This window comes from Sycon ciliatum, chromosome 6, assembly GCF_964019385.1.
Source record: "Sycon ciliatum chromosome 6, ocSycCili1.1, whole genome shotgun sequence".
In the NCBI taxonomy this organism is placed as follows: Eukaryota; Metazoa; Porifera; class Calcarea; order Leucosolenida; family Sycettidae; genus Sycon; species Sycon ciliatum.
Window position 1 is genome coordinate 5,299,263 of NC_088648.1, and position 26,741 is coordinate 5,326,003.

At 47.3% G+C, this 26,741-nt stretch overlaps 1 protein-coding gene across 2 annotated transcripts in view; it reads right to left on the reverse strand.

Moving 5' to 3' along the window:
• The window catches only part of LOC135819232 (sushi, von Willebrand factor type A, EGF and pentraxin domain-containing protein 1-like), a 104,299-nt gene that overhangs the window by 37,121 nt on the left and 40,437 nt on the right, over positions 1-26,741 (reverse strand). For both annotated transcript variants that reach the window (XM_065332400.1, XM_065332399.1), the window contains exons 6-9: positions 23,568-23,753; positions 11,767-11,952; positions 11,001-11,189; positions 3,402-3,593 (exon numbers count right to left, since the gene is read on the reverse strand). In XM_065332400.1, the coding sequence (XP_065188472.1) occupies positions 3,402-3,593; positions 11,001-11,189; positions 11,767-11,952; positions 23,568-23,753 (753 nt within the window). The remainder of the gene's footprint in view (positions 1-3,401; positions 3,594-11,000; positions 11,190-11,766; positions 11,953-23,567; positions 23,754-26,741) is intronic.

Here is a 26,741-nt window from a genome sequence, read left to right on the forward strand (position 1 = left end):
GCGAGGACTTGGCCGCTCCGGCAGCGGAGCAGAACCTAGCCGAGGCAACTGCAGCCCCATCCCTGGCCTGGGAGACTTTAGTCGGGAGGAGGTTCGCGACGCTTGGAGCACGTATTGTGCGACTGACGCAGCAGCACACCCCTCCAGGGCCCCCGGAGCTGTTTTCGCACCAGCCCATAATCTTGAAGATGGCTCGGAAATTTAGGTCCCTAATGCTGAGCTCTCCTCTCTTAAGCTGACACGAAGTATGTCTGGCGGCTTTGGCCTGTTTCCCCTCATGTCTGGCCCGGCTTGGCATTTTTGGGAAGGTTCGTACCATGTAGATAAGGCACCACCATTTGGCCTTAGATCCTCCCCCTTCCGTTCAACAGACCGGCTGATGTGGACTCCCAGCCCAACGGCGACTCTGCAATGATCCTGCTAAGTCTCTTACTCGTCTTCGAGTACAGCGCTTCCGGACTCTCAGCCCATCTACCGACGCAGTGCTGACACACCCTGCACAGTCCACCCTCCAGCAGTTGACGACGCAACCATGGACCTCATCCGCCAGGGCCTGGCGGCCAGTTCCAGCATAACATGCGCTTCGCTGCCGCGCTCCGAACACTTGTCGCCCTGCGCCAGGGCAAGCCACACTCAGGGACTGATCAGTGCCGGCAGCATTGTTCCAGATCCTGTACTTTGAGTGCATTGCCCACTGTGCTAATGGCTAGCCGCATTGGACGGCACTCACATCAAATGCAGTGTAATAGTAATGCAGATAAATCCTGTTTGGGTCAGGTTGTCAGCGCTGCCGGACTCAATCCCAACTGCCGAAGTGGTGCCGACACAACCAGCGCAGTCCACCCTCCAGCAGTTGACGACGCAACCATGGACCTCATCCGCCAGGGCCTGGCGGACAGCTCCAGCATGGCATGCGCTTCGCCGCAGCGCTCCGAACGCTTGTCGCCCTGCGCCAGGGCAAGCCAACCTCAGGGACTGATCAGTGCCGGCAGCATTGTTCCAGATCCTGTACTTCGAGCACATCGCCCACTATGCTAATGGGCAGCCGCATTGGACGGCACTCACATAAATTGCAGTGTAATAGTAATGCAGATAAATCCTGTCTGGGTCCGGTTGTCAGCGCGTCTGGACTTGCAGCCCAACTGCCAAAGCGGTGCCGGCACAACCAGCGCAGTCCACCCTTCAGCAGTTGATGACGTAACCATGGACCTCATCCGCCAGGGCCTGGCGGGCAGCTCCAGCACAACATACGCTTCGCTGCAGTGCTCTGAACGCTTGTCACCCCGCACTAGGGCAAGCCATACCCAGTGACTGATCAGTGCCAGCAGCATTGTTCCATATCCGGTACGTCGAGCGCATTGCCCACTATGCTAATGGGCAGCCGCATTGGACGGCACTCACATCAATTGTAGTGTAATAGCAATGTAGATAAATCCTGTTTGGGTCAGGTTGTCGACGCTTCTGGACTCGCAGCCCAACTGCCGACGCAGTGCCGACACAACCAGCGCAGTCCACCCTTCAGCAGTTGACGACGCAACCATGTACTTCATCCGCCAGGGCCTGGCGGACAGCTCCAGCACGGCATACGCTTCGCTGCAGCGCTCCGGACGCTTGTCGCCCCCGCGCCAGGGCAAGCTACACCCAGGGACCTCCGCTATGTCCGCACCCCTGTCGCAGACAGAGCATTGCCAGCGGCATTGTTCTAGTCTCTGCCTGTTATGCTAATGGGTAGCCGCATTGGACGGCCCTAGCAACAGCTGTAGTGTACATATGATATACCTATTATACTATAACTATAGTAACGCTACTATAACTATAGTAATGCCGATAATTCCTGTTTGGGTCATGTTGTATTTTGGGAGAACGGTAGGGATCGTGGGTCAGGCCGGCATTGAGCCAAGTGCGCCTACATGTGCTCACAAGTGCATCCCTACCGTATGCATGTATTGACACGCCGGGCAATTGTTGCCCCCATTAGCCCTGGCATTGGCCAGTCTAACGCACATTGGTGCTTGCGATACTACGGCATTGGTCCATAGTATTGCATACTGCATGCGGCAATTGTTGCCTATGCCCTGATTGGCTGTCTTGACATGCCACGAGGTGCAGAAATAAATAAATAAATAAATAAATAAATAAATAAATAAATAATACAACGCGTAATAGCTCCCAAACAGGTCGGCTTGTGTGGTTGTTAAATACAGATTTGAAACAGTTCGGAGGCGTCTACTCGTCATGACCGCAACGAACGGGTTTTAGGCATGTACGTGCGATTTCAACGTTGATACGGAGAATAGCACCGTAAATCGCACCTCTTTTTGTCTTTGCAATTTTTCTCAAATTTCGAAAATGTCTCACCCATTCTTTTTGGAATAAATATGTTGGCGAAACGTACCAAACAACCAGTAGGACCATTGATTTTTCCATACTCATCACTAACATGACACAGAACAGGATCGAGGGTAACCACAGTGCCAAAAATTAGGCTTGTTCAACACAACCTTCAGCATGCTCGCTCATTTTCTGGCTACTGCTCCAAAACGTACACTTTTTTCCAAATATTCTCAACTGACTAGCCGTCCATTGTAAAGTCTTTCGGAGAATGCTTTGGCATGGACCTCGTGGACAAAACCTTTTGCTGCACCCATTCATCGGCGATGTGGCTGTCATCATGTGGGGTTTCTTTCACTTTCATTCGAGTAAAAGTCAGTCAGGCTGAGAATTGTTCTCAAGGAAGAGTACGCAAAAACCATTGCCAGTAAAAGTATCAGAGAACTGTTTGAAACTGGAAAGCAGGCAACTCGCATAGACTGGTAGTGAACGCGAGACCGCTAATCCTAGATCACGCCGTGTTTCACGTGCGTTTCGATGAACTCGTTCCCGTTGACGTTTTATGGCTTTTTTCTTTTGCTGAGAGCTTTCTTTTCCGATATTCTCTTTTTATCTGTGTCTCCTTTCCAAGTTTTCCCATGCCTGTGTTACTTGGACCTCATTCGCTTCCTTGTCATTGGACAGTCACATGTTCAGTCCGGTCGGGTTGCGAACTCAAATAACACACAGCCCAACGGTTCGCTAATGGTCCCTAATGACGGTCAATCAACTCAGGGCACAAAGGTCAAACACAACAGGAAACGTAATCATTATTATGTAAGGAAGCGGGTAGCGGACACCACGGACATAGGTGTAGAGGGAGCCATAAACATCACAGGCCCTACGTCAGGCTCACATTGTAAACACCGTGGTGCTACAGGAAGTGCGAAAAGGAAAGGTAGCACAGCTAGAAAAATACTCCTTGTAAGTTGTCAGGCTGAGGGAGAGGACTGGATATGGGAAGTACGGATAATATTCCCTCTGCAGTAGATCTACCAATTAAAAGAAAACCAAAAGCCTGGGTGACTTACAGTTGCAGGTCAGTATGTTACTCCAAATACCGTGCGTATCATTGTGTGCCTGGCATGTCGTTTCTGATTTTTTCGATTTACGAAAGCCTGGGTCACATAAAAGTTGGTACACTGCTCCAATGTACGTATCTGCTGTATAATAAACTCCATTGTTTACTTTGATCTCTTCCGCCGAGCAGTATTTGGGGCGACCTAGGTAGTATTGGCAAGTTATTGACATCAGTCCAGACAACGAGAAAGATGCAGGAATGAAGGACAAGCACAGTGGGATAAACACCCAAATCAAATCAAAGAGGAATATGAGTATAGTCTGTTTCAAAAGTATAGACCTTTTTAAAATAAACTTCACTAAACAATTCAAATTTGATTGTAGCAATGAAAATGACGCACTGCACACTCAATCAAAACACACATCAAGGCAAAGTTGGTGGGTTAGTTCCAATACGGCTTCTTTGTGATCTTCATCACATTGTTGACAAGGGAGAAATATGACCGAGTACTCTACTGTGTAGAAGAGGTAGGTGCGACTTTGGCGATACTTGGGGAATTGTAAGTTGCTCCCTACATGGGAGCTCGCGGTTATCTTGCAGACTTGATTTCTCACTTGACTGACACACATTTCCCCAAGTATCGCCAAAGTCGAACCAACATCTTCTTCACATTGTTGTCCCCAGCCCGTGCTTGCGAATTAGCTGGTTTGGAGGCAGCAGAGTTGTGAATGGACAACGAGTCCTCAGCGCTTGTTCAGCACCTTCATGAGTGACACTGACTCACGCTGCTATCTGGTGTTCACGAGGTGTTTGTTGCGCAGGAAACGGAGCAATTTTCTGTAAGTTTGTATCCCTGGTGATGTTTGTGCCCGGAGAACACTATATAAGTAGTGCTCTTCAGGCACAACCTTCCTCAACCTACTCAAGCTCAACTGAAGAGGGGTGAATCCCCCGAAACACTGTGTATTTAGCAGGGAGTGGTACTTTCTTGCAGGTTTGCCGAATGGACGGTTCGATGCACGTCTCGTGTGCTCTGGAGGGCAGTCGTGAGTCAGTCAAGTGAGAAATCAAGTCGGCAGGAAAAGAGCGAGCTCCCATGTAGGGAGCAACACACAATTACCTAGAGTACCCTAGGTCAACAAATATTCGGCGCAATTTTGTTTTGCAAGGTTTAGTGTGATCCTGTCTACAGGCGGGAGCAGTACAGGCCGAACATTTGATGCGGCCGAAATGGGTTTTAGCCCTGTGAGGCCGAAATTTTGAATGGGCCCAAAATTTGTCGACTTTACAGTAGAGAGAAGGTGCAACAATATGGGAAAACAAGAAAGAGAACTCCGATGGTGAGGCAAGGAAAATAATAAACTGAAACAAGGAAAACTGTGGGGGACATGTTATGCGTAAAGCGGGATTCACAGAAGCTTTTTTGCGATGCGACACGCGATGCGACGCGATCTGCGACGGACGCGTGCGATGCGACCTCGCGAAATACCATTCACAGAAGAAGTCAGTGATGCGACAACATCTTGCTGATTTGGCTACGTCACCATGATATTCGCGCGGTTTGATACAACTTGTACAAATTTATAGGCAACTCTTGCACCTTTGTACAACTTTGTTGTAGAAAAGGTCAAAATCGTACGCCAAATCGCTTGTCGCATCGCATCGCATCGCAAAAGTTGAGCCAAGCTCAACTTCTGCGATGGCCTGCGATGGCCCAGTTGCGTCAGTTGCGTATGGTCCGCGATGGGTGTGATTTGGGGATTTCCCGGTTTCGGGGCTGTCGCATCGCGTGTCGCATCGCAAAAAGCTTCTGTGAATCCCGCTTAAGAGTCCAGCAACTAAACCAGCAACAAGAAAGAGAGTGTGAAAATATGACGGAGTTGGTGCTGAGGACATCAAAGTGTGTTACGTGATGCATGAAACGTTTGGGATACATTTGAAACAGGAAGAAACAACAACATGGACTATTGTGTGTGAGAAATACGGAAAGAGTGTGGGAGCTGTGACCGCACTCACCCGCCTAAGTAGGGAATTTGTGTTCCTGGTGATGGTTAGGTCTGGAGAGCACTATATCAGAGGTGAAGTCGTCGAAATGTCCTTTTAACTTGAATGGTGCACCAGTTTGATTATGGTAAAAAAAAAGGAGAAGGACAACATGTTTCGAGTTATTACTAACTTTTCCTTCCTCTCTTGGACTTTTCTTAACATGATCCTTCCATATTGGAACGTTGTTGGTTTGCGCCTCGGAGAAGTGTTGCAGCTAGGTGTTAGGTCATTGAATGTCTCAGTACTCCTAGTCAGTTTTGTGCCTTTCTGTCGCACTCGTTGTCTGTATATGATGTGGTTAGGTTGGTGGACAGTCAGTGATAACTCGTAACATTTTGTCCTTTTCCTGTTTTACTATATTAAAATGTCCTTTAGTGTGCAAACTTCCATCTGACAAAGTTTCGCATCAATATTAGCCGTACAAGTCACTTGAATTCTGCACATTATAGTACGCACTCTAAATGTCAAATCTGTTACATATACAGGTGTGCACCATCATAGTCATCGCGGGGTCGCAAATCCTGCAGTCACTGAGGTAGCAGCGACTTTTACGAGCACCTCGCTCCAGCTGGCAGAGCGATATGACAACATTTTCAAGAGGCAACTCTCGTCTAAGTCGCTGTCAGGCGGAATGATCTGCCACTTCTCCACTGCCGGTATGTGCAGGCCACACACCGGCCTTCATCTCCATCATAGCCATAATTGCTCTCATCGCCTGTGTACCCGAGGGTGTCGCAGTAGAACGAACGATTCGACGTGCTTACCTAAGAGAGATGTGTTCTCCAGCACCACACAGGCAAACTCAATGAGACATGTACATCGTTTACCCGCCATTCTGATTGCCCATGATCGATGGATCGATCCAACATACAAGCAAAAGAATCAAGATCGACCTCGTCTTTGACTTCACGCTCGATCGCGGTCGCGTTTTCTTTTGATAAATTTGACGTTACATTTTGATGAAAGTTGAAAACAGGTCCGATCCTAAGGAACCTTGTACTTTTTAAGTACCTTTACTGCTTTACTTGGTACATGGCTCATATTATCTCGATCGATCTACGGGCTGGCATAGGTCACCAGTCACTGTAGCCTAGCGTACAACCAAGCATACAACCAAAAATACCAATATGCCCCACAACACATACGTATGCTCAACACCCCCGCTCAAGTTACGGCTCAGTACAGCCTTCGACACGCACGCACTTGGCACCTCCCACCCTCCAGAACCGACCGCTGTAAAGACTCCCCACTGTACAAGTCCCTAGAATACTACAATGCCCTCCCTGCTAGCATTAGTGACGTCTCCTCCCGATCTGCTTTCAAACAAGAAGTCTGCTCACTGCTGATTAACTCAATCTGCTCCTGCAGCGCTCACCCTCTCCCATACTTGTAAAATTCAAAGTGATGTAAATCACTTTCCGACTGCATAACCCACAATCTCACCTACTCATAAATTTATCTCTTATTGGCGATGGTGCCATCGTGAGAATAAATAATTCAAACCAAGAGTACATGAAGGCCATACCGCCTACATACAATGCGAAGTAGGAAGCAAATTGAAAAATTCGAAATTTCGAGCTCAAAGGGATCGAAACTAAAATTCGCGGGGTTGGAGTGTTTTAATATAGCTATGAATAGGATGAAGGCCGCAGACATCACGCAACTACGTTACTTGTTTGACATGTATTACCGTGTATTTTATAACAAAAAAATTATTGAAGACCCAGAATCTATTTTCTTGTTCCTATCATCAGTGGGAAAATATTTTTTATATATTTTGCCGAAACAGCTTGCTGTCTACAGCATTGGGTATCACGCTCCTCGGCTTTCGCCTTGTTGAGCACTCTCAGTAGGCTGCTCTAGTGCTGCTGCATCGCGCAATGCTCGCTACATTTTGTAGTTTGAGCACTCTGGCGCTAGAGCGACGAGCTACCTTAATGTCTGTGGTGCCTCCTTTGCACCATGGCTGGTAGCTCGGCCTATTTAGCTCGTAGCTGTACTGATGAGGCCTTTATGGCCGAAACAGCTTGCTGTCTACAGCATTGGGTATCACGCTCCTCGGCTTTCGCCTTGTTGAGCACTCTCAGTAGGCTGCTCTAGTGCTGCTGCATCGCGCAATGCTCGCTAAATTTTGTAGTTTGAGCACTCTGGCGCTAGAGCGACGAGCTACCTTAAGTTAATGTCTGTGGTGCCTCCTTTGCACCATGGCTGGTAGCTCGGCCTATTTAGCTCGTAGCTGTACTGATGAGGCCTTTATGGCCGAAACAGCTTGCTGTCTACAGCATTGGGTATCACGCTCCTCGGCATTCGCCTTGTTGAGCACTCTCAGTAGGCTGCTCTAGTGCTGCTGCATCGCGCAATGCTCGCTACATTTTGTAGTTTGAGCACTCTGGCGCTAGAGCGACGAGCTACCTTAATGTCTGTGGTGCCTCCTTTGCACCATGGCTGGAAGCTCGGCCTATTTAGCTCGTAGCTGTACTGATGAGGCCTTTATGGCCGAAACAGCTTGCTGTCTACAGCATTGGGTATATTTTGTTATAAAATACACGGTAATACATGTCAAACAAGTAACGTAGTTGCGTGTGGCTTTTATGTTATTATTTTTTTACTATGTTCACATACCCAACTCATAAAATTAATAATACAGAAAGACAATGGTACTGAGACAAGGACAAACGTGACAACTACTGAGAAGGGGCTGCACTGAGATGCAGTAGTGATGGTGGGGCATTGATGGCTCTGCCGACCTGAGGTCTCCGCATCACGGCCAGAAACACGCACCAAAACAAAAGATAGAGCTGTAAGGGTCAGCAAAAATAAAAAGAAAGCAAGGGCAAACAACAGCTAGTACCAGTGTGCAAGCGCTTTCATAGCAATGGGAGTCGTTGACGGGGCACTAGAATGTAGGTGGGTCGACAGGCAGAATGTCCGTGGACCATCGCCAATCCTGTCGGCGGAGGTATTCGTTGACGTTGCACTTAAACTGTTGACGATTTTTGCGAGTTAGGGCGGAGTCTAGAAAAGCTGGCGGCAGGGAATTCCACAGCTGGATTGCACAATGTGGGAAGCTGCGGAGAATGGTGTCTGGTGCTTGATGCGGTAGCCGGTAACTGTGGCCGGCGGCCATGCGGAGATCGTTTCGAGTGCGAGTGGTGTCACGGGGCTCAAGCCTTGGTGGGAGGACTGCTAGCAATTGAGTCGGACCGGTGGTGAAATGCAGTTTGCAAGTGTATGTTAATGCAGCAACGTATCGCCGTAGGCTGATGCTCTGGAGCTCCGTCCTGGGACCAATGATGCGCAATGCACGGCGTTGGATGCTATCTAGGCGTGCAAGATGGGAGGGAGCAGCTCCCATCCAGACGAGCGGAGCATACTCCAAAATGGGCCGTACAAACCCCTTGTACACCGTGAGGCGGACTTCTAGGGAGAGATAGGGCGCAGCTCGCCGCAGGAGGCCCAAACGCTGTTTGCCACGTATAGACACTGCGCGGATGTGCTCTGCGAAGGACAGCTTCGGATCAAAAGTCACCCCTAAGAGCTTTATTGTGGATGACTCTGGCACAGGGTTGCCTCCAAAGAGGAGAGAGGGCAAGGCTAGCTGCGCTCTTTGCAGCGTGACTGTCATAGCCTGGGATTTCGACGGCTCAAACGCTACACGCCATTCCTTGCCCCAGTCTGACAGACGGTTGGCGGTGTACTGAAGCAAGGCAGCAGCAGTGGGGAGGTTGTTACGGAGAAGAGTGTACAATGTCGTATCGCCAGCATAGGCTTCCAGCTGCGTGTTCCCAGCAAGGCATGTTGATACATCGTTAATTTATATGAGAAACATGGTTGGCCCAAAGATGCTGCCTTGTGGGACTCCCGCCATGACGCCATGATGGGGTATGGACGGGAGGTTGCACCACTGACAACATACTGTATGCTTCGGTTAGACAGGTACGATGTCAGCCATGCAAGGAGGATTCCTTGGATGCCACATTGCTGTAGCTTGAAGAGGACACCTGCGTGAGAGACCTTGTCGAAGGCTCCAGCGATGTCAACTGCAAGTACGCGTGCTGCGCCCCCGTGTCCGATAGAGGATGCCCAGGAGTGGTGCAGGCAAGTAGGAGCATCGGCTGTACCCAGATTCCATCTGAAGCCAAACTGATTCGCTGCAAGCAGTGAGTCACCATCGAGGTAGTTCGTAATTTGCATCTTGATAATGGTCTCCATTACCTTGGATATCACACTAAGGAGAGACACGGGGCGGTAGTTCTTGAGCTGTGAGCGAGATGAGCGTTTATGCACAGGAACAACATTGGCGAGCTTCCAGGCCTGTGGGTGGTATCCATGCCGGAAGCACAATGAGAACAGCTTCGTCAGGACCGGTGCGAGCACCGAAGCGCATTCTTTCAGGACACGGGGGGGGGGGGGGGGGGGATGCTGTCCGGCCCCGTAGCTTTCGACGCGTCGAGATGGCGCAGGAGGCGGTGAACATTCTGGATGCGGAAGTGGACGTGGGTGAGTGGAGGATGTGGGTGAGCAGGCGCTGGGGTTCCAAGGGAGGCACGATGTAGGTCCCTGTCACCCAGGCTGCACTTGCCAGCAAAGAAGTGACCAAAGCAGTCAGCCTTCTCCTTGCTGGTGATGTGTTCCTTCCCGGCATTGTTGAGGAGGAGGGGGATGTCAGAGTTTCGGCCAAGACCGCATGCTCCTTTCAGGTTGCACCACCATGCCTTGTCGCGAAGCGAGCCGCAGGTGAGTTGGGCCCGAAGGTGCCGTTCCTTCTCCTGCCTGGAGTGCTGAAGTGTGGTGGTAGCGTGGGTAACAGAGTCGATGAAGGATTGCTTCTTGACGTCATTGCCGAGGTCGTGCCGCCATTTCCTTCATTCTCTGTCCTTGATAGGCATCACTTGTGTGCACTCAGGGGTCCACGACTTGGGATCAGATGAGCGGATGACAAGAGTCTGCGGCCTTCATCCTATTCATAGCTATATTAAAATTATTATCTCCAAGTAGATTATTTGGAGTTTTTTTCCAAACATATTTCGAATATTCGAGTATGCGGTTAAACAATATACATGTAGTCAAACTTCATCCATTGTCATGTACATTCACTGAAGATCGTAAAGAGAATATCGGTTCTGGACATTTCCTCCTGTACATGTACATAGCACATTATCTCTCTTCCATGTTCGTTTCGATATTGTAGTCAAGCATCCTCAATAAAGACTAGCTGTCGCACATTTTCTCTTCTTGGTCCCGATTTGATATGATAATAAAACCATAAACCATACACTACGGGTCACTTTGAACCCCAAAACCGGGAACGAGGGATATAAGTGACTTTGTGGTGTGGTGCCTTGTTGTTCTGTGTGATGCGTTATGTCTCCATGGTGGAGCAATTCCAGTACACTCGGTGCAACTTTTGGGTGTTCCCAGGTTAATGAAGGAAAAAAACTGGGTTCGCGTACAAGAGCCACCTCTCCGCTTCCTTTTGACGCCACCGCATTATGATCAAACGTCAGATGGGGTTCCTAAATGGTGGCACAAATATGGTACAATTTTAGAAAGTGAAGCTTACGGTTGCAGCTTAGTACATTAGTCCAGACACCGGCTAATTCATCCTTTACCATGCATTTCATCGTTGAATTAGTCGTTGGACTGTAGCCTCGATTGCATGTACCGTTTGCCTCTTCGCCAAGATAAGCTTTGTTAACACGAACAACTCCATTGGTTACATTGATTGTACTAGAGCAGTAAGCAGGCTTCACTTTAGAGCATTCGCAAATAATATACATCCACCAGGACAAGCCGTGAACAATGCACGAATACCAGCAAAGCAAAGACACATGGAAAAATAATGTCTTCAGTGTCATTATTGAAGACAATCCCAATCTGGCCATGGATATCATTTTGGCAATGCGCATACACCATCCAGCACTCAGTGGCCAAGTGATTGATAGCCATCAATACACACAGAGAGTAAAGAACGAGTGAATGACAAGATATTTGAAGATAAGCAGCTCAATCCAAGAACACTAATTACGCAAGCACTCTTTTCTGGTTCCTATCAATTGTTCTTTCACACCACTTAGAAAGTACACAGTAGGCAACTTTCACTGCTCAAACAATGCTCAATTCTCATGGACAGAGCTGTGTGCAGACATCCACCCTCCCATGCTCTCCAATGGTGGGAATATTTACACAGGATCATGATTGCAGTGTCACGGGCTGTCAATGGCACTTGCAAGTCTTTTTTAGTTGAGGTAGAAACCTGGACATGGGAGGTCTGCATAAGAACAAATCTACTGTCCTCAACACCGGAACACCCATTCGTTTTAACTTACGGTTGCAGGTAAGTATATTGGTCCACACGTTGTGCGTCACATTGTGTTCTTCGCACTTCATTGGCAAAGCATTTGGTGGTCGGTAACCTTTGTTACATGTAACAGTTGCATTTCCATCTGTGTAGTTACTGTTAACAGTAACGATTCCATTCTTTACTTTGATATCACTGGGGCAACGCATATATACTGTTAAGTATGGGTAAAGCATTGAAATCCATCAAGAACAAGAGAAAGAAGCATGCATTACTGTGTGAGAACGCCACCGGGAGATAAATAGCTCAATTTGATAGCACAACGTCATCACGTGCTAGCAGTGCACTCAGCAAAAACCACCATATCTCCACGAGGATTTTTTTTCAAAATTAAATTTCTGTATGTCCATTGTTATTATTATTATTATTTCTCCTTTATTCACTTCTTTCGAAGGCGATAAGCCAGACCCACCGGGAAATATTTCCATGGGTGGGACAGCAAAAAGAAAGTGAAAAAACAAAAACAAAAATAAATAAATAAATAAAACCTAAAAACCAAAGGGACAAGAACTAGTTGAAGGAAGAGGAAGAAAGGAAAGAAACTCAATCCGAACTCCAACATCAAAACAATAATAAAGAATTTGCAGCGACAGGCAAAATACATCAACCAATGAAGGGAGTAGTAACAAAGGAAATATCAGTCTTTATCAGTCGTTATTCAAGTCTCTTAGCTATTGAACATGCAAACGCAGCAGAGGTGCATCTACATGTTAAGGATAGTTCTCAGTATTTTAATCGAACCTTGTATAGCCTCCTGTTGCACAATAGCCAGGTCTCCTCCCTGCACAGTCCGAAGGCATTGAGGAGTCTCCCCCACCAAGCCTCCCAGGGCACCGACAACCACAGGGACCACGTCAACCTGGTTGAGGGACCAAATCCTCGAAATCTCCCGCTTCAAATCATAATATTTCGAGCGCTTTTCAGCCATTTTCTTATTGATGTTGTTCTCACCAGGAACGCTGATGTCTATAATGTAGGCGATGCGCTCCTTGTCATCAACAAGGAGCAGATCGGGCCTGTTTGCTGATAGTTTCAGGTCAGTTGGGACCGAATACTCCCAATAGAGGCGATACTGATTACTCTTGACCAATGCCTTGAGCTGGTGGTCGAATCGTGAAGCACCAGTAGGTAGATCTCGTGCTTTACACATTTCGAAGTGCACATACTTTACTATCCGGTTATGTCGTTCAATGTAACTGGTCCGAGCCAGAACTGGGCAGGCACTGACAATGTGGTCAATTGTTTCTAAGCTGCCCTTGCAAAGCCTGCAATTGGCATCAGTTCGAGGAATTGACTTCATTATGGCGTATTGGTAATTTTTCGTTTTGAGGGATTGGTCTTGTGCTGCCATAATCATGCCTTCAGTTGAAGGTTTCAGTGTCCTTGATTTCAACCACATGAAGGTAAGCTCCTTATCTAGGCGATTCTCCTCCAATCGGCTCCAATATCTCCCATGCAGCGGCATAGTGGAAAGTGTTTTGGATTTTCGCTCAGCGCACGCTTGTTTAATGGTATGCTTATTGGGTAAAGCTGGTCCAGCTGCTGGCAGATCCAAACTCGACAGGAACTTAGCGGCCTTTGCAGTTATTGAGTGGCTTTTTGTTGTAGGTTTTTGTTGATGATACTGATAAAGCAGGCTTATTCTGTCTATTGGGCTGGTACTCATGTAGCGGGCCAGGCCACACATGCTCCGGCCGTGCATATCCTCACAAGAGACCAAGCCCCGGCCTCCATCTCCCCTCTTCATGTAGAGCCTGTTGACTGAGGCTTTGGGGTGGTGAAATCCAGACGCAGTCAAGGCTGATCTTGTCACTCGATCTGTGGTCTTGATTTCAGCCTCGGTCCAATTTACGATTCCATAACTATATGTCATAACCGGCAGAGCATACGTATTGATGGCCTTGATCATGTTTCGCGCATTCAATCCACTGTTAAGAAGCAAATACAATCTCTTTTTGTATTCTGCAGTGAGTTGCGTCTTGAGCTTCGGGTGAGGTATCATGGCTGCTTGCACTACTCCAAGGTACTTGTATGTTTCATTGAGTCGTAGCGACTCTGCAATGGTCTCATCGCCAACCTGGATAGAGCATCCTTCATCTGGTTTTCCTCTCCTGACGTGCAGCACGGCACACTTGGCCGGGTTGAGATTCATGCCGATGTCATCACCAACGCCACACACGGTAGACACGAGGGTAGTCACATCCTTTGTAGTTTTCCCATAGAGTTTAATGTCGTCCATGTACCAAGAGTGATTGATAGACAACTCGGCGTCTCTGCAGCTGACTCTGTATCCCAAAGGCAATCGGTTGAGCTCAAAACTGATTGGGTTTAGCGCCAGGCAAAACAGTAAAGGGGATAATGTGTCACCTTGAAATATGCCTCTTCTTATTGAAATGTTGCCGGTAGTGACCCTGCATCTTCCCTGGTCGCATATGTGCATTGTCGTTCTCCAGTTCTGCATGCTACGAGCAATAGTTGTGACCAAAGACGGGTGGAATCGATACATCGTCAAAGCATGTAGAATCCATTCATGCGACACACTATCAAATGCCTTTTTGAAGTCCAGGTATGCCATGACCAGATTTCGCCCTTTCGTATGGGCATCCTCCAGAATCATCTTATCCACCATCAGGTGCTCCTTGCAACCAAGACCAGCTGCTGCACAACCGCGCTGCTCCGTTGCAAGTATTTCATGTTGATTGATGTGCTGCCACATAATCTTCGATATGGCGGCGGTAAAGAGCTTGTACTGTATTATTATTATTATTATTATTATTATTATTATTAAGTAGTGGTTGCGACTTCGGCGATGATTTTGTAAGAAAGGTTTGCTCCCCACACCGGAGCTCGCGCTATTCCGCCGACTTTACTTGACACTTGACTGACTCACGACTGGGTCCTCGACGTCTGTCTCACCGTCCAGGAGCGACACTGACTCACGCTGCTATCTGGTGTTCACGAGGTGTTTGTCGCGCTGGAAGCGGAGCGTCTCTGTAAGTTTGTATCCCTGGTGATGTTTGTGCCTGGAGAGCACTATATAAGTGGTGCTCTTCAGGCACAATCTTCCTCAGCCTACTCAAGCTCAACTGATGAGGGGTGAATTCCCCAAAACACTGTGTATTGAGCAGGGAGTGGTGCTTTCTTGCAGGTTTGCCGAGTCGAAGGTGCGATGGACTTCTCGTGTGCTCTGGATGGCAGTCGTGAGTCAGTCAAGTGTCAAGTAAAGTCGGCGGAATAGCGCGAGCTCCGGTGTGGGGAGCAAACCTTTCTTATTATTATTATTATTATTATTATTATTATTATTATTAACTGGTTTGAGGGAAAGAGACAAACGGGAAAAGTCTGAAGAAAAAATTGACTGTCATCATCAGGACTCGAACCAGGGACCTTCGCTTGTTGCTAGCGATGCTCTAACCACTGAGCTATGGTGTAGTCGTCATCCCAGCAGAGGCCGTTCAACATTTTCTTCAGACTTCGTAACTCACACTTCCTATGAATCCACACAGGCGGGTGGGACGCAGCCCTCACTGTATCCCACGCACTTCACGTACAAACTAGCACGCGGGGAGCCCCAAGTCATAAAATATTAACTGGTTTGAGGGAAAGAGACAAACGGGAATTATTATTATTATTATTATTATTACGAAGTAGTGGTTGCGACTTCGGCGATGATTTGTAAGAAAGGTTGCAGTCGTGAGTCAGTCAAGTGTCAAGTAAAGTCGGCGGAATAGCGCGAGCTCCGGTGTGGGGAGCAAACCCTTTCTTACAAATCATCGCCGAAGTCGCAACCCCTACTTCGTACTGTTGTGCCCAGCGCGGGCTTGCGACTAGTTGGTTTGGAGGTGACAGCGTTGCGAATGACCGAGGGTCCTCGACGTCTGTCTTACCGTCCAGGAGCGACACTGACTCACGCTGCTATCTGGTGTTCACGAGGTGTTTGTCACGCTGGAAACGGAGCGTCTCTGTAAGTTTGTATCCCTGGTGATGTTTGTGCCTCGAGAGCACAATATATGTGGTGCTCTTCAGGCACAATCTTCCTCAGCCTACTCAAGCTCAACTGATGAGGGGTGAATTCCCCGAAACACTGTGTATTGAGCAGGGAGTGGTGCTTTCTTGCAGGTTTGCCGAGTCGAAGGTTCGATGGACTTCTCGTGTGCTCTGGATTGCAGTCGTGAGTCAGTCAAGTGTCAAGTAAAGTCGGCGGAATAGCGCGAGCTCCGGTGTGGGGAGCAAACCCTTTCTTCTTCTTCTTCTTATTATTATTATCTCTTTCCCTCAAAACCAGTTAATATTATTATTATTATTATTATTCGACTTGGCCGTTGTCACCTCCGATCGGAGGTGACAACGGCCAAGTCGTCGGGTCAGGGAAACGGTACCTCGGCAATCAAGTGTCACCTGTCGGGCAGTGCTAGTTGCCATGAGTGGTATTCCGATGATGTATTCTCTGTTTTGTCGCGTGGTAGGTCTTTGTTACATCTTGCCATGTTGGAAGCTTTGTACATACGTAAGTTAGACCCTGAGCTTTGTGTTCAGAAGGAGAATGTGTTGTCTTTGCAGTTGTATGGCACTGTTCGTCGTGAAGGTGCGAAATAGATCCCTTGATCTCTTGATATTTCTCTCTTTTTCTTGGCACTACGTTTTTGTCATTTATTGGATTTGCATGCTGTTTTCTTGATTCTTCACATCTATTTTTTCGTGTTACTTCTACACATAATTGGAGTGACTCGGTAACACTGCCCTGTTATCGCCTCTATTCTCACCTATATCGGTTAACTCTCACAAAACAACTCAATACCATTGTCCCAATGCCACGTCTTCACTTCGCACATATGCACTAACTTCCACACTAGCATCAAATATCTAGGCCTGCTCGTAGAGAATTCGATAGTGAATGCTGCTGTCTGATGATCGCTCCGTTGCGTGAAACTTTAAGTTACAGCTAACACAGCCTTTCGCCTCTGTTGTGTGTGTAATTGGAGTGATATATTTCTGAACTTCTTTCCCTTATAGTTGTCGTCTTTTAGCTTATTTCCATCATTCCCTGTAGTATTTTGACAAGAAGGGAACGAAAACGTTCAATACTTTGACACATGTCCTAATTGGCTGGTGGTGACTCTTGCGGAGATGCATGCGTAGATAATACGTTTTTGTATTATTATTATTATTGCAAATAACGCTGAGTAATTACACGAATGCATAAAACAAGCATTTGCTTCCGGGAAGGATTCACAAACATAAGACAAAAACACCATGGCTCAATGTAACTGCACATACGAAAAGCAGCTTCTATTGTCCATTGTTATGCCTGCTTTAAATGCCACTTTAAATAATTTAATATAGCTATGAATAGGATGAAGGCCGCAGACATCACGCAACTACGTTACTTGTTTGACATGTATTACTGTGTATTTTATAACAAAAATATTATTGAAAACCCAGAATCGATTTTCTCGTTCCTATCATCAGTGGGAAAAAACGGAACTAAGGATACAACCAAAGAAACTGAAGTTAAGTACTGTAAATAATTTAATTATACGTTAGTGCATGTCAGGCAGGCACAGTGGGTTGGTCTAAGACCATGATTGAGAAACGAGAGGTACCAGGTTCAAGTCCTGCTTTGGAAGTGGAAAGATTTTTTCCAACCGTGCTGCGACCCACAGTTAATTGGGAACTAGTGGCCTGGCATGAGTAATACATGGATGTGGCAAATGGGATTGAGGCCTTTGGCCTCTGGTTTATGGATCTGATCTATCCTATCCCACCGTTTAGGAGCCGCATCTGACACCTGATCATGGGGTGGTGGCTTCCAACGGAAGCGGAAAGGTGGTTCTTGACCAGGAAGGTGTAGATCTACGACTCCTTGTTCTTGACCTGCCCGGTGCTTGAACCCGTCGAATTTATGTATTTAGTGCATATCAGGGAGGACCTTATGGCTTGTTAGTGCCCTCCAGGGTAGTCAGAGGGCCGTAGGCTCGAGTGCTACCCGGGAGTGCACTAACGAGTTTTTGCCCAAGGAAATGTTCTCACACCATAACTGCTCCACTTTCCTCAGGCTCGGTTTTAGCTTTTGAACTAGCGCTTCTTGCTGAGGATGAAGGCGTGACAGCAGATACTTGAGGCTGAAGACTTGATCTCCATCCTGAATTCTTCCTGCGGTCGGCGGGTCATTCTTACTGTCTGTAAGTTAATTTCCAGAATAGACCGAATGCAGCCAAGGTGAAAAGTAGATAGGCCCGTCAGGTCTTGCTGCAAGGATCCCAGGCATTCGGTGCCATAGTTCAGGATACCCTGCATTCAGAGCAGTACACCAGAGGTACCCGGCCTTCGGAGCAGTAAATCGGGGATACCCAGCATTCGGGGCAGTACATCAGGGGTACCCAGCATTCGGAGAAATACAGCAGGTATACCCAGCATTCGGAGTAGTACAACAGATATACCCGGCATTCGGAGCAATACAGCAGGGATACTGTAGAACGGGTAATTTAAGCGACTGTTAATTTTAGCGTTTTCCCATTATCAACCGGTTAGGGGTCGTCCGCAATTATCGAAAGTTTTTTCCAATCCGTAGTAGCTTCAAATTTTTCCTCACCCACTCACCCACCCCCCCAGTCCGTAATAAAATATTATTGATGGACACACAACCCAACACATACATGTATGGAACAAACTCAATCAGTGCTGGTCCATGAGTCATAGTGACATCATGTCAGAGTCACCAGCGGTTTTGAAAAAGGGCTGCTTCTTCACCGCCTTTCCAAACAACGTCGCCTGTCTGGACATAGTCAATAACAGTCGTCAGCGCCAGCGCTAGACGGAAGGACTTCAAAGGAGTGCATGGAAGACGGTACTCTGGACGAAGGAGACAGTGAAACTCAAAAATAGAAAGTGTCGACTCGCCGTCGAATGCGCCGAACTAACTTTATGATCACCGGCCCAGGAGCAGCCAAGGAAGCGCGCGCGGGGGCGCAGAAACTGCCAGAACTACAAAAATACGGAGGATTAGCAAGACGAAATTCGCGTTCGCGTTCGCAAACATTTTTCAGTTCGCGAACTGCATTGCGAACTTTCGCATTTTTCGTTCGGAAAAGTAGTCGGAACACGAATCGCGGATTCGTGTCAGGGCAGTCATAGATTTACCACGCTGTACTGTCTGTAGACAATGTACGTCGTGTCAACATCATGCATGTGCGAATTCTGTTTGCTAATCCTTCTCATAACGCGAATCCCGTCACTGAGTTCGACTTTCCTTGGAGAGCGAACGCGAACGCGAATTCCGTCTTGCTAATCCTCCGTAATATTTGTAGTAGACAGTTCGCGCGCAGCCGCGCGTGGAAAACAGGGGCTACACGTAGACGTACACGTGGCACGCGCACGTGTCATTTCGGAAGTTTTTCAATCCGTAACTGGCCTTGACCCACCCACCCACTTTCGAAGCTACTACGGATTGGAAAAAACTTTCGATAATTGCGGACGACCCCATAGCGACGTTTTACTTCAGCGATTAGCAGCGATTTTAGTCACGGATCACCAGTGCGCTACTTATGTCTCAACGGATTAGTGACTTGAAACTTTAGCGAAAATGAGTCGATCGCTAAATTCGCTAGGGTTTTTAACTTTTTACGTCGCTAAAATTACCCGTTCTTCAGTACCCTGCATTCGGAGCAATACAGCAGGTATACCCAGCATTCGGAGCATTTTGATTTAGATTTTTCTTCGCCAGGCCAAACGGGCAATGGTGCCCAATTCTATGGAAGCGAATTTCAAAGGAGAGAGAGTTACGGGCATCAACGTGTGGTTGGGGGTAGCAGTGAAGAACAAATTGCTATGTATTTTAGTCTGATAAGAGATTTTGCAGCGTCAAGAGACTGATTTTGCAGTGTCACCGGAGAGATTTTGAAGCGTCAACAGAGGGAACACAAAGAGTTCATAGGTGCACAAGCACGCAGAGAAGAGTAAATGACGTGGTGTGTGGACGGGAAAAGTCAGACAGAGCATACATTGCAAGGTGTAGGGGATGGAGGCAAGCTTAAATTGCTGGGCAGCCTTGATCTCCCTTACACTCCTTGGGATTGCTTTCCAGGCCAAGGCTGCCTGAAAGGCCAGGCGAGATCTGCTGTCTTCTGACTGTGCGAGGGGACAGTGAGGCCCCTGGAAACCTGGTGCCGGGTGGTGCTACCAGCTGATGGTGAGAATAGGTCCTGGAGGACACTGCTGGCTTTCCCATTGACACAGCGCCACACCAGGACGAGCCGCTTCTGGGCGTAGCACTCGCGAACTCTGTACAGAGAAATCCGCTGGAGAAGAGGCTGGGCAGAGGTGTGAGGCGGCAAACCGTATACCGCTCTCGCCGCTCGGTTCTGCAGGACCTGAAGGCGGTCAAGCTGCGAAACCTTGAGGGAGGAAGAGAAGGCGTTAGACCAGTAAAGCAGGGATACCCGGCATTCGGAGCAGTACATCAGGGATACCCGGCATTCGGAGCAGTACAGCAGGGATACTTGGCATTCGGAGCAGCCTTACTTACAAAGAGCCTTTTTCTCTCTCTTTAATTATTGTGATAGAATACACAGTCATACATGTCTAACAAGTAACGTAGTAGCGTGATGTCTGCGGCCATTTTATAGTTATACTTATAATAAAATTATGATATGTGGTCATACAACTAGGTATATACTTTCGACACGAATTGCTTCCGATATACGATAAATTGGCTCAGTATTGGATGTCCATTGCACATAGGAGGCTGGATGCACCTCCAAACTCAATATTGTTCTGGGTTCATATAGGAACAATGAATCACAAAAACTGAAAATGAATTGCTCTGACCACTTTTTTGGGCCACAAAAATCCATTTCCTAATTCTTGTTCCCATATGGGAACAATGGGAGGATAAAAGGTTTAATTATCTTTATTTAAAGGATCTCGCAGAGGCGATGGCCTGTCGAGGGGATATCCTGATGCAAATCATGCAATAGAAATATACAGTGAGGAAAACACTAGAAAGCGTGATGTTTATGAAGCGTGCATACTTTCGCTTCTGCTGTACTGCTCCGAATGCTGGGCATCCCTGGAGCTTCTGCAGTACTGCTTCGAATTTTTATTATTTATTTTTATTTACTCTCTGCACTTCATGGCACATAATGAAAATAGCCAATACAAGGAAGTGAGGATGAAACCGACCACGGACTAAGGGCAAAAATGCAAATTAAATGCAGAAGCGAAAGTACGCACGCTTGATAAACATTACGACAGGCCATCGCCTCTGCGAGGTCCTTTAAATAACGATTATTAAGAATAGGAATGGGTTTGCTCCCACACTGGAGCTCGCGCTATTCCGCCGACGACTTGTCGTCGACGGAATAGCGCGAGCTCCAGTGTGGGAGCAAACCCATTCCTTAACAAAATCATCGCCGAAGTCGCAACCTCTACTTCGTATTATTAAGAATATTATAATTACAGGTCGTCCCTCGTTAATACATAATCTCTGGGACTTGACAAATGTTATGTATTAACGGGGTTTATGTACTAAACGAAAAGTGTACATAACTTGCTTGTATACCAGAATTGTTCACTTTATTCAACTTTTCTGAGTGTTTCTTGCTGCCATCACTAGGGAGCAAGATATTCTTGATTCCCTCGATATTACATAAAATTATGTTATAACGGTCACAGTCAGCGAAGATTCTACAGTTTACATGATACATGCCCGGCCCAGCCACGCCTGTACAGTCATTCGAAAAAAACAGAGCTTTGTCGGTTTGTGATGTGCGCTCAAGTAGAAACTAGAACACGACGTGCCTCCACTGGAAGGCCAAAAGACCATCAAATTATGTACTATTGAGGTAGGTGGCATGCGGGTATGGAGAAATGTTATGTACTAACGGGGTTTATGTACTAACGAATTATGTACTAGCCGACAAAATTTGTATGGCAGTGACCACGTTTCGTCCGGGACTTGAGATTTCTTATGTACTAACGGGGTTTATGTACGAACCGGACTCGTACTAACGGGGGACGACCTGTATAGCTATGAATTGGATGAAGGCCGCAGACATCACGCAACTACGTTACTTGTTCCACATGTATGTGTATTGTATAACAATATCATTGAAACCAAGAATCCATCTTCTCGCTCCCATCATCAGTGGGGAAAAATACGGAACTAAAGGATACCAACCAATGAAACTGAAGTTAAGTGCTAGAAAGATGGATGAGGAGGTATCAGATGGGAAAGAGCGAGATGAGGCGGATGAATGTGCTGTTCGTAAGACGTCGGCTGTGTATCTAAACTTGTTATCTCGTCCTGACTGTCTGAGTGTATATGAGGAGTCTCATTTTTCTGTACTGTGTCGTGCGTGTTATGTCTAGCAGTTGAAAGTCCTTGAGGCAGTTGTATCCGTATTCATAAAGCTGTTTTGTGTTAGCAGAAAGAGCACGTTGTTGCACTTAGGTTTTATTTGTAGGTTGACAGTTCATTCAGTGCCTTCTTACCTTTGGTTACGTAATTTTTTTACTTGTTTGCATTTCCTCTAGTGGTTTTATTGCACTTGTATCATGATTTTACGTGGCATTTCTAACACCTTTCTATAACTTAAATTCAGTTTCATTGGTTGGTATCCTTTAGTTCCGTATTTTTCCCCATTGATGATAGGAACAAGAAGATCGATTCTGGGTTTCGATATTATTGTTATAAGATACACATACATGTCGAACAAGTAACGTACTTGTAGTAGTTGCGTGATGTCTGCGGCCTTCATTCTATTCATAGCTGTATTTAAATTATAATCTCCTCGCAGATTATTTAAGGATATTGCCTGATGATCGTAGTAATACGTGAAACTCAGAGTTGTAACAAAGCGTCCAAACTCTCTCTTGTGATTATTTAAGGATATTATAAATGGACAGGTTAGAGTCAATGAAGACAGAGCGTGGGAGTACATCGAAAGCCCGTGATGCCCCTGCAGGGCACGAGTTGATGTTTTGAGAAGAGCGGCAAGTAGCGTGGACCAACGAACCCAGATAACGAAACTCCTCGATAATCTTGATATTGTTCCCTGGAACTAGTAGAGAAAGCCGGTCGGCTGGCCTTCTTTCCATGACCTGCACTGTTCAGCACCTCTCGACTGCAAGCATATCTGCTATCTAGTTATGGGCCCCAGCTTGAGCTGTTATTCGTGAAGGAAATAAGCAGTAGTCATCATGGAGGACATGAGCAACCCCATTAGAGCATCGATAATATTTGATCCATACACATACACCATCCAGTACTCAGTGGCCAAGTGATTGACAGTCATCAATATGCACAGAGAGTAAAGAACGAATAAAATGACAAGAAATTGAAAGATAAGCAGCTAAAACAGAGAACATTAATTACGCAAGCACTTTTTAGTCATCAATATGCACAGAGAGTAAAGAACGAATAAAGACAAGAAATCTGGAAGATAACCAGCTAAAACAGAGAACATTAATTACGCAAGCACTTTTATCTGGCTCTAGTCAATCTTTCTTTCACACCACTCAGAAAGTACAGAGTAGGCAACTTTCACTGCTCAAACATTGCTCAATTCGCATGGACAGAGCTGTGTGCAGACACCCACCCTCCCATGCTCTCCGGTGATGGGAATATTACCACAGGATTTTGATTGCAGTGTAAAGAGCTGTCAACGCCTCTTACAAGTTTTGGATGAGGTAGCAGACTGGACATGGGAGGTCCGCATAAGAAAACATCTACTGTCCTGTACACCTGAACACCAATTCGTTATTACTTACGGTTGCAGCTTAGTTGATTGGTCCACACGTTGTGGGTCACATTGTGTTCCTCGCACTTCATTGGCAAAGCATTTGGTGGTCGGTAACCTTGGTTACATGTAACGGTTGCATTTCCATCTGTGTAATTACTGTTAACAGTAACGATTCCATTCTTTACTTTGATATCACTGGGGCAACGCATATATACTGTTAAGTATGGGTAAATGAGTGAAATCCATCAAGAACAAGAGAAAGAAGTATGCATTAACGTTTTAGAACGCCACCAGGAGATAAGAAGCTCAAACTGATAGCACAACGCCAGGGCGTTTTTCAGGCTTCATTCATCTAATTACTTTTTGGGCAATGAGTACAGCGAGCTGCACACTCAGTGCAAATATCACAAGCAAATATACTTCTGGTGGTTGAACTGAGTACACAGCTCGTTCTATTCATTGCGTTAACGGGGAAATATACCCTTTAAAAATGTTGGTTTGCGTTGCGCAAACCGTAGTTAACCAACATGCCACGGGACGCGCCCCCGCAGGGGAATATTCCCGCTAGATGACTTTAGGTGACCTTACGCACTCCGCCGTGCTGCCGCAGCTGACTTTAGCAAGCACTCACTCTCGCGGAGTTCCGCATTCGAGTCGCACTCGCGTACGACATCCCGCAAGAGCCACCCTTCGCCTGGCGGATGCATCCGTAGACAGCTCATCTACTGCTTGCTGGTGTAATTTTTGCCAGTTGTCTGTTTTGCTGTGAGAGCTCGCCACGCGATTGTGTTTCCCACCCTCCCACACCTACCGGCCGGAGGGGAGGCACGGGCTCGGCCGATGGGCACGAAATCTGCATGGTGCACATCCATCGGCTGCCGCAGAAAATACAATTTTTTTAATATACTTGTGGATACTACCGAGTACATAGTGGTCATGCAGTTGCCATAGCAATGTACTGGTACACCCAGCCTTTATGATTGTTACATGACTCCATGGGTCGCCTTTAGAACGCTCTTTCATAGCCGATAGATGGCGTTATTTGTTCCTATCATACTATGTTTCAGATGGGTGGCCTTAGACGGCCCAGTCCGATCATTTCAAGCGGACTATGTTATACGTCATCATGATCACAATAATCATGTCATGCTCACGTTCAATTTCATTTATTCGCTCATGCATTACCTTCCTAGGGGCTCCCGTAAGAAGACCATAGGTCTGTGGGAAACAACCTAGTAAAAAAGTTAATAATAATAATATTAGTAGTACCCGAGTTTCAAATAATAATATAATAATAATAATAAGCTTGCGACACCCCACTTTTTTTCCTTTTTTTTACTATGTTCACATACCCAACTCATAAATAATACAGAAGACAATGGTACTGAGACAAGGACAACCGGGACAACTACTGAGAAGGGGCTGCACCGAGGTGCAGCAGTGATGGTGGGGCATTGATGGCTCTGCCGACCTGAGGTCTCGGCATCACGGCCAGAAACCCACACCAAAAATAAAAGATAGAGCTGTAAGGGTCAGCAAAAATAAAAAGAAAGCAAGGGCAAACAACAGCTAGTACCAGTGTGCAAGCGCATTCGTAGCAATGGGAGTCGTTGACGGGGCATTAAAATGTAGGTGGGTCGACAGGCAGAATTTCCGTGGACCATCGCCAATCCTGTCGGCGGAGGTATTCGTTGACGTTGCACTTAAACTTTTGAAGATTTGTGCGAGTTGGGGCGGAGTCTAGAAAAGCTGGCAGCAGGGAATTCCACAGCTGAATTGCACAATGTGGGAAGCTGCGGAGAATGGTGTCTGGTGCTTGACGCGGTAGCGGATTTCGTAGCTGGTAACTGTGGCCGGCGGCCATGCGGAGATCGTTTCGAGTGCGAGTGGTGTCACGGGGCTCAAGCCTTGGCGGGAGGACTGCTAGCAACTGAGTCGGACCGGTGATGAAATGCAGTTTGTAAGTGTATGTTAATGCAGCAACGTATCGCCGTAGGCTGAGGCTCTGGAGCTCCGTCCCAGGACCAATGATGCGCAATGCACGGCGTTGGATGCTATCTAGGCGTGCAAGATGGGAGGGAGCAGCTCCCATCCAGACGAGCGGAGCATACTCCAAAATGGGCCGTACAAACCCCTTGCACACCGTGAGGCGGCCTTCTCGGGAGAGATAGGGCGCAGCTCGCCGCAGGAGGCCCAAGCGCTGTTTGCCACGTATAGACACTGCACGAATGTGCTCCGCGAAGGACAGCTTCGGATCAAAAGTCACCCCTAAGAGCTTTATTGTGGATGACTCTGGCACAGGGTTGCCTCCAAAGAGGAGAGAGAGCAAGGCTAGCTGCGCTCTTTGCAGCGTGACTGTCATAGCCTGGGATTTCGACGGCTCAAACGCTACACGCCATTCCTTGCCCCAGTCTGACAGACGATTGACGGTGTCCTGAAGCAAGGCAGCAGCAGTGGGGAGGTCGTTACGGAGAAGAGTGTACAATGTCGTATCGTCAGCATATGCTTCCAGCTGCGTGTTCCCAGCAAGGCATGTTGATACGTCGTTAATGTATATGAGAAACATGGTTGGCCCCAAGATGCTGCCTTATGGGACTCCCGCCTTGATGGGGTATGGACGGGAGGTTGCACCACCGACAACACACTTTATGCTTCGGTCAGCCATGCAAGGAGGATTCCTTGGATGCCACATTGCTGTAGCTTGAAAAGGACACCTGCGTGAGAGACCTTGTCGAAGGCTCCAGCGATGTCAACTGCAAGTACGCGTGCTGCGCCCCCGTGTCCGATAGAGGATGCCCAGGAGTGGTGTAGCGCAGTAAGAGCGTCGGCTGTACCCAGATTCTTTCTGAAGCCAAACTGATTCGCTGCAAGCAGTGAGTTACCCTCGAGGTAGTTCGTAATTTGCTTGTTGATAATGGTCTCCATTACCTTGGATATCACACTAAGGAGGGATACGGGGCGGTAGTTCTTTAGCTGTGAGCGAGATGAGCGTTTATGCACAGGAACAACATTGGCGAGCTTCCAGGCCTGAGGTTAGTATCCATGCCGGAAGCACAATGAGAAAAGCTTGGTCAGGATCGGTGCGAGCACCGAAGCGCATTCTTTCAGGACACGGGGGGAGATGCTGTCCGGCTTTCGACGCGTCGAGACGGCGCAGGAGGCGGTGAACATTCTGGATGCGGAAGTGGACATGGGTGAGTGG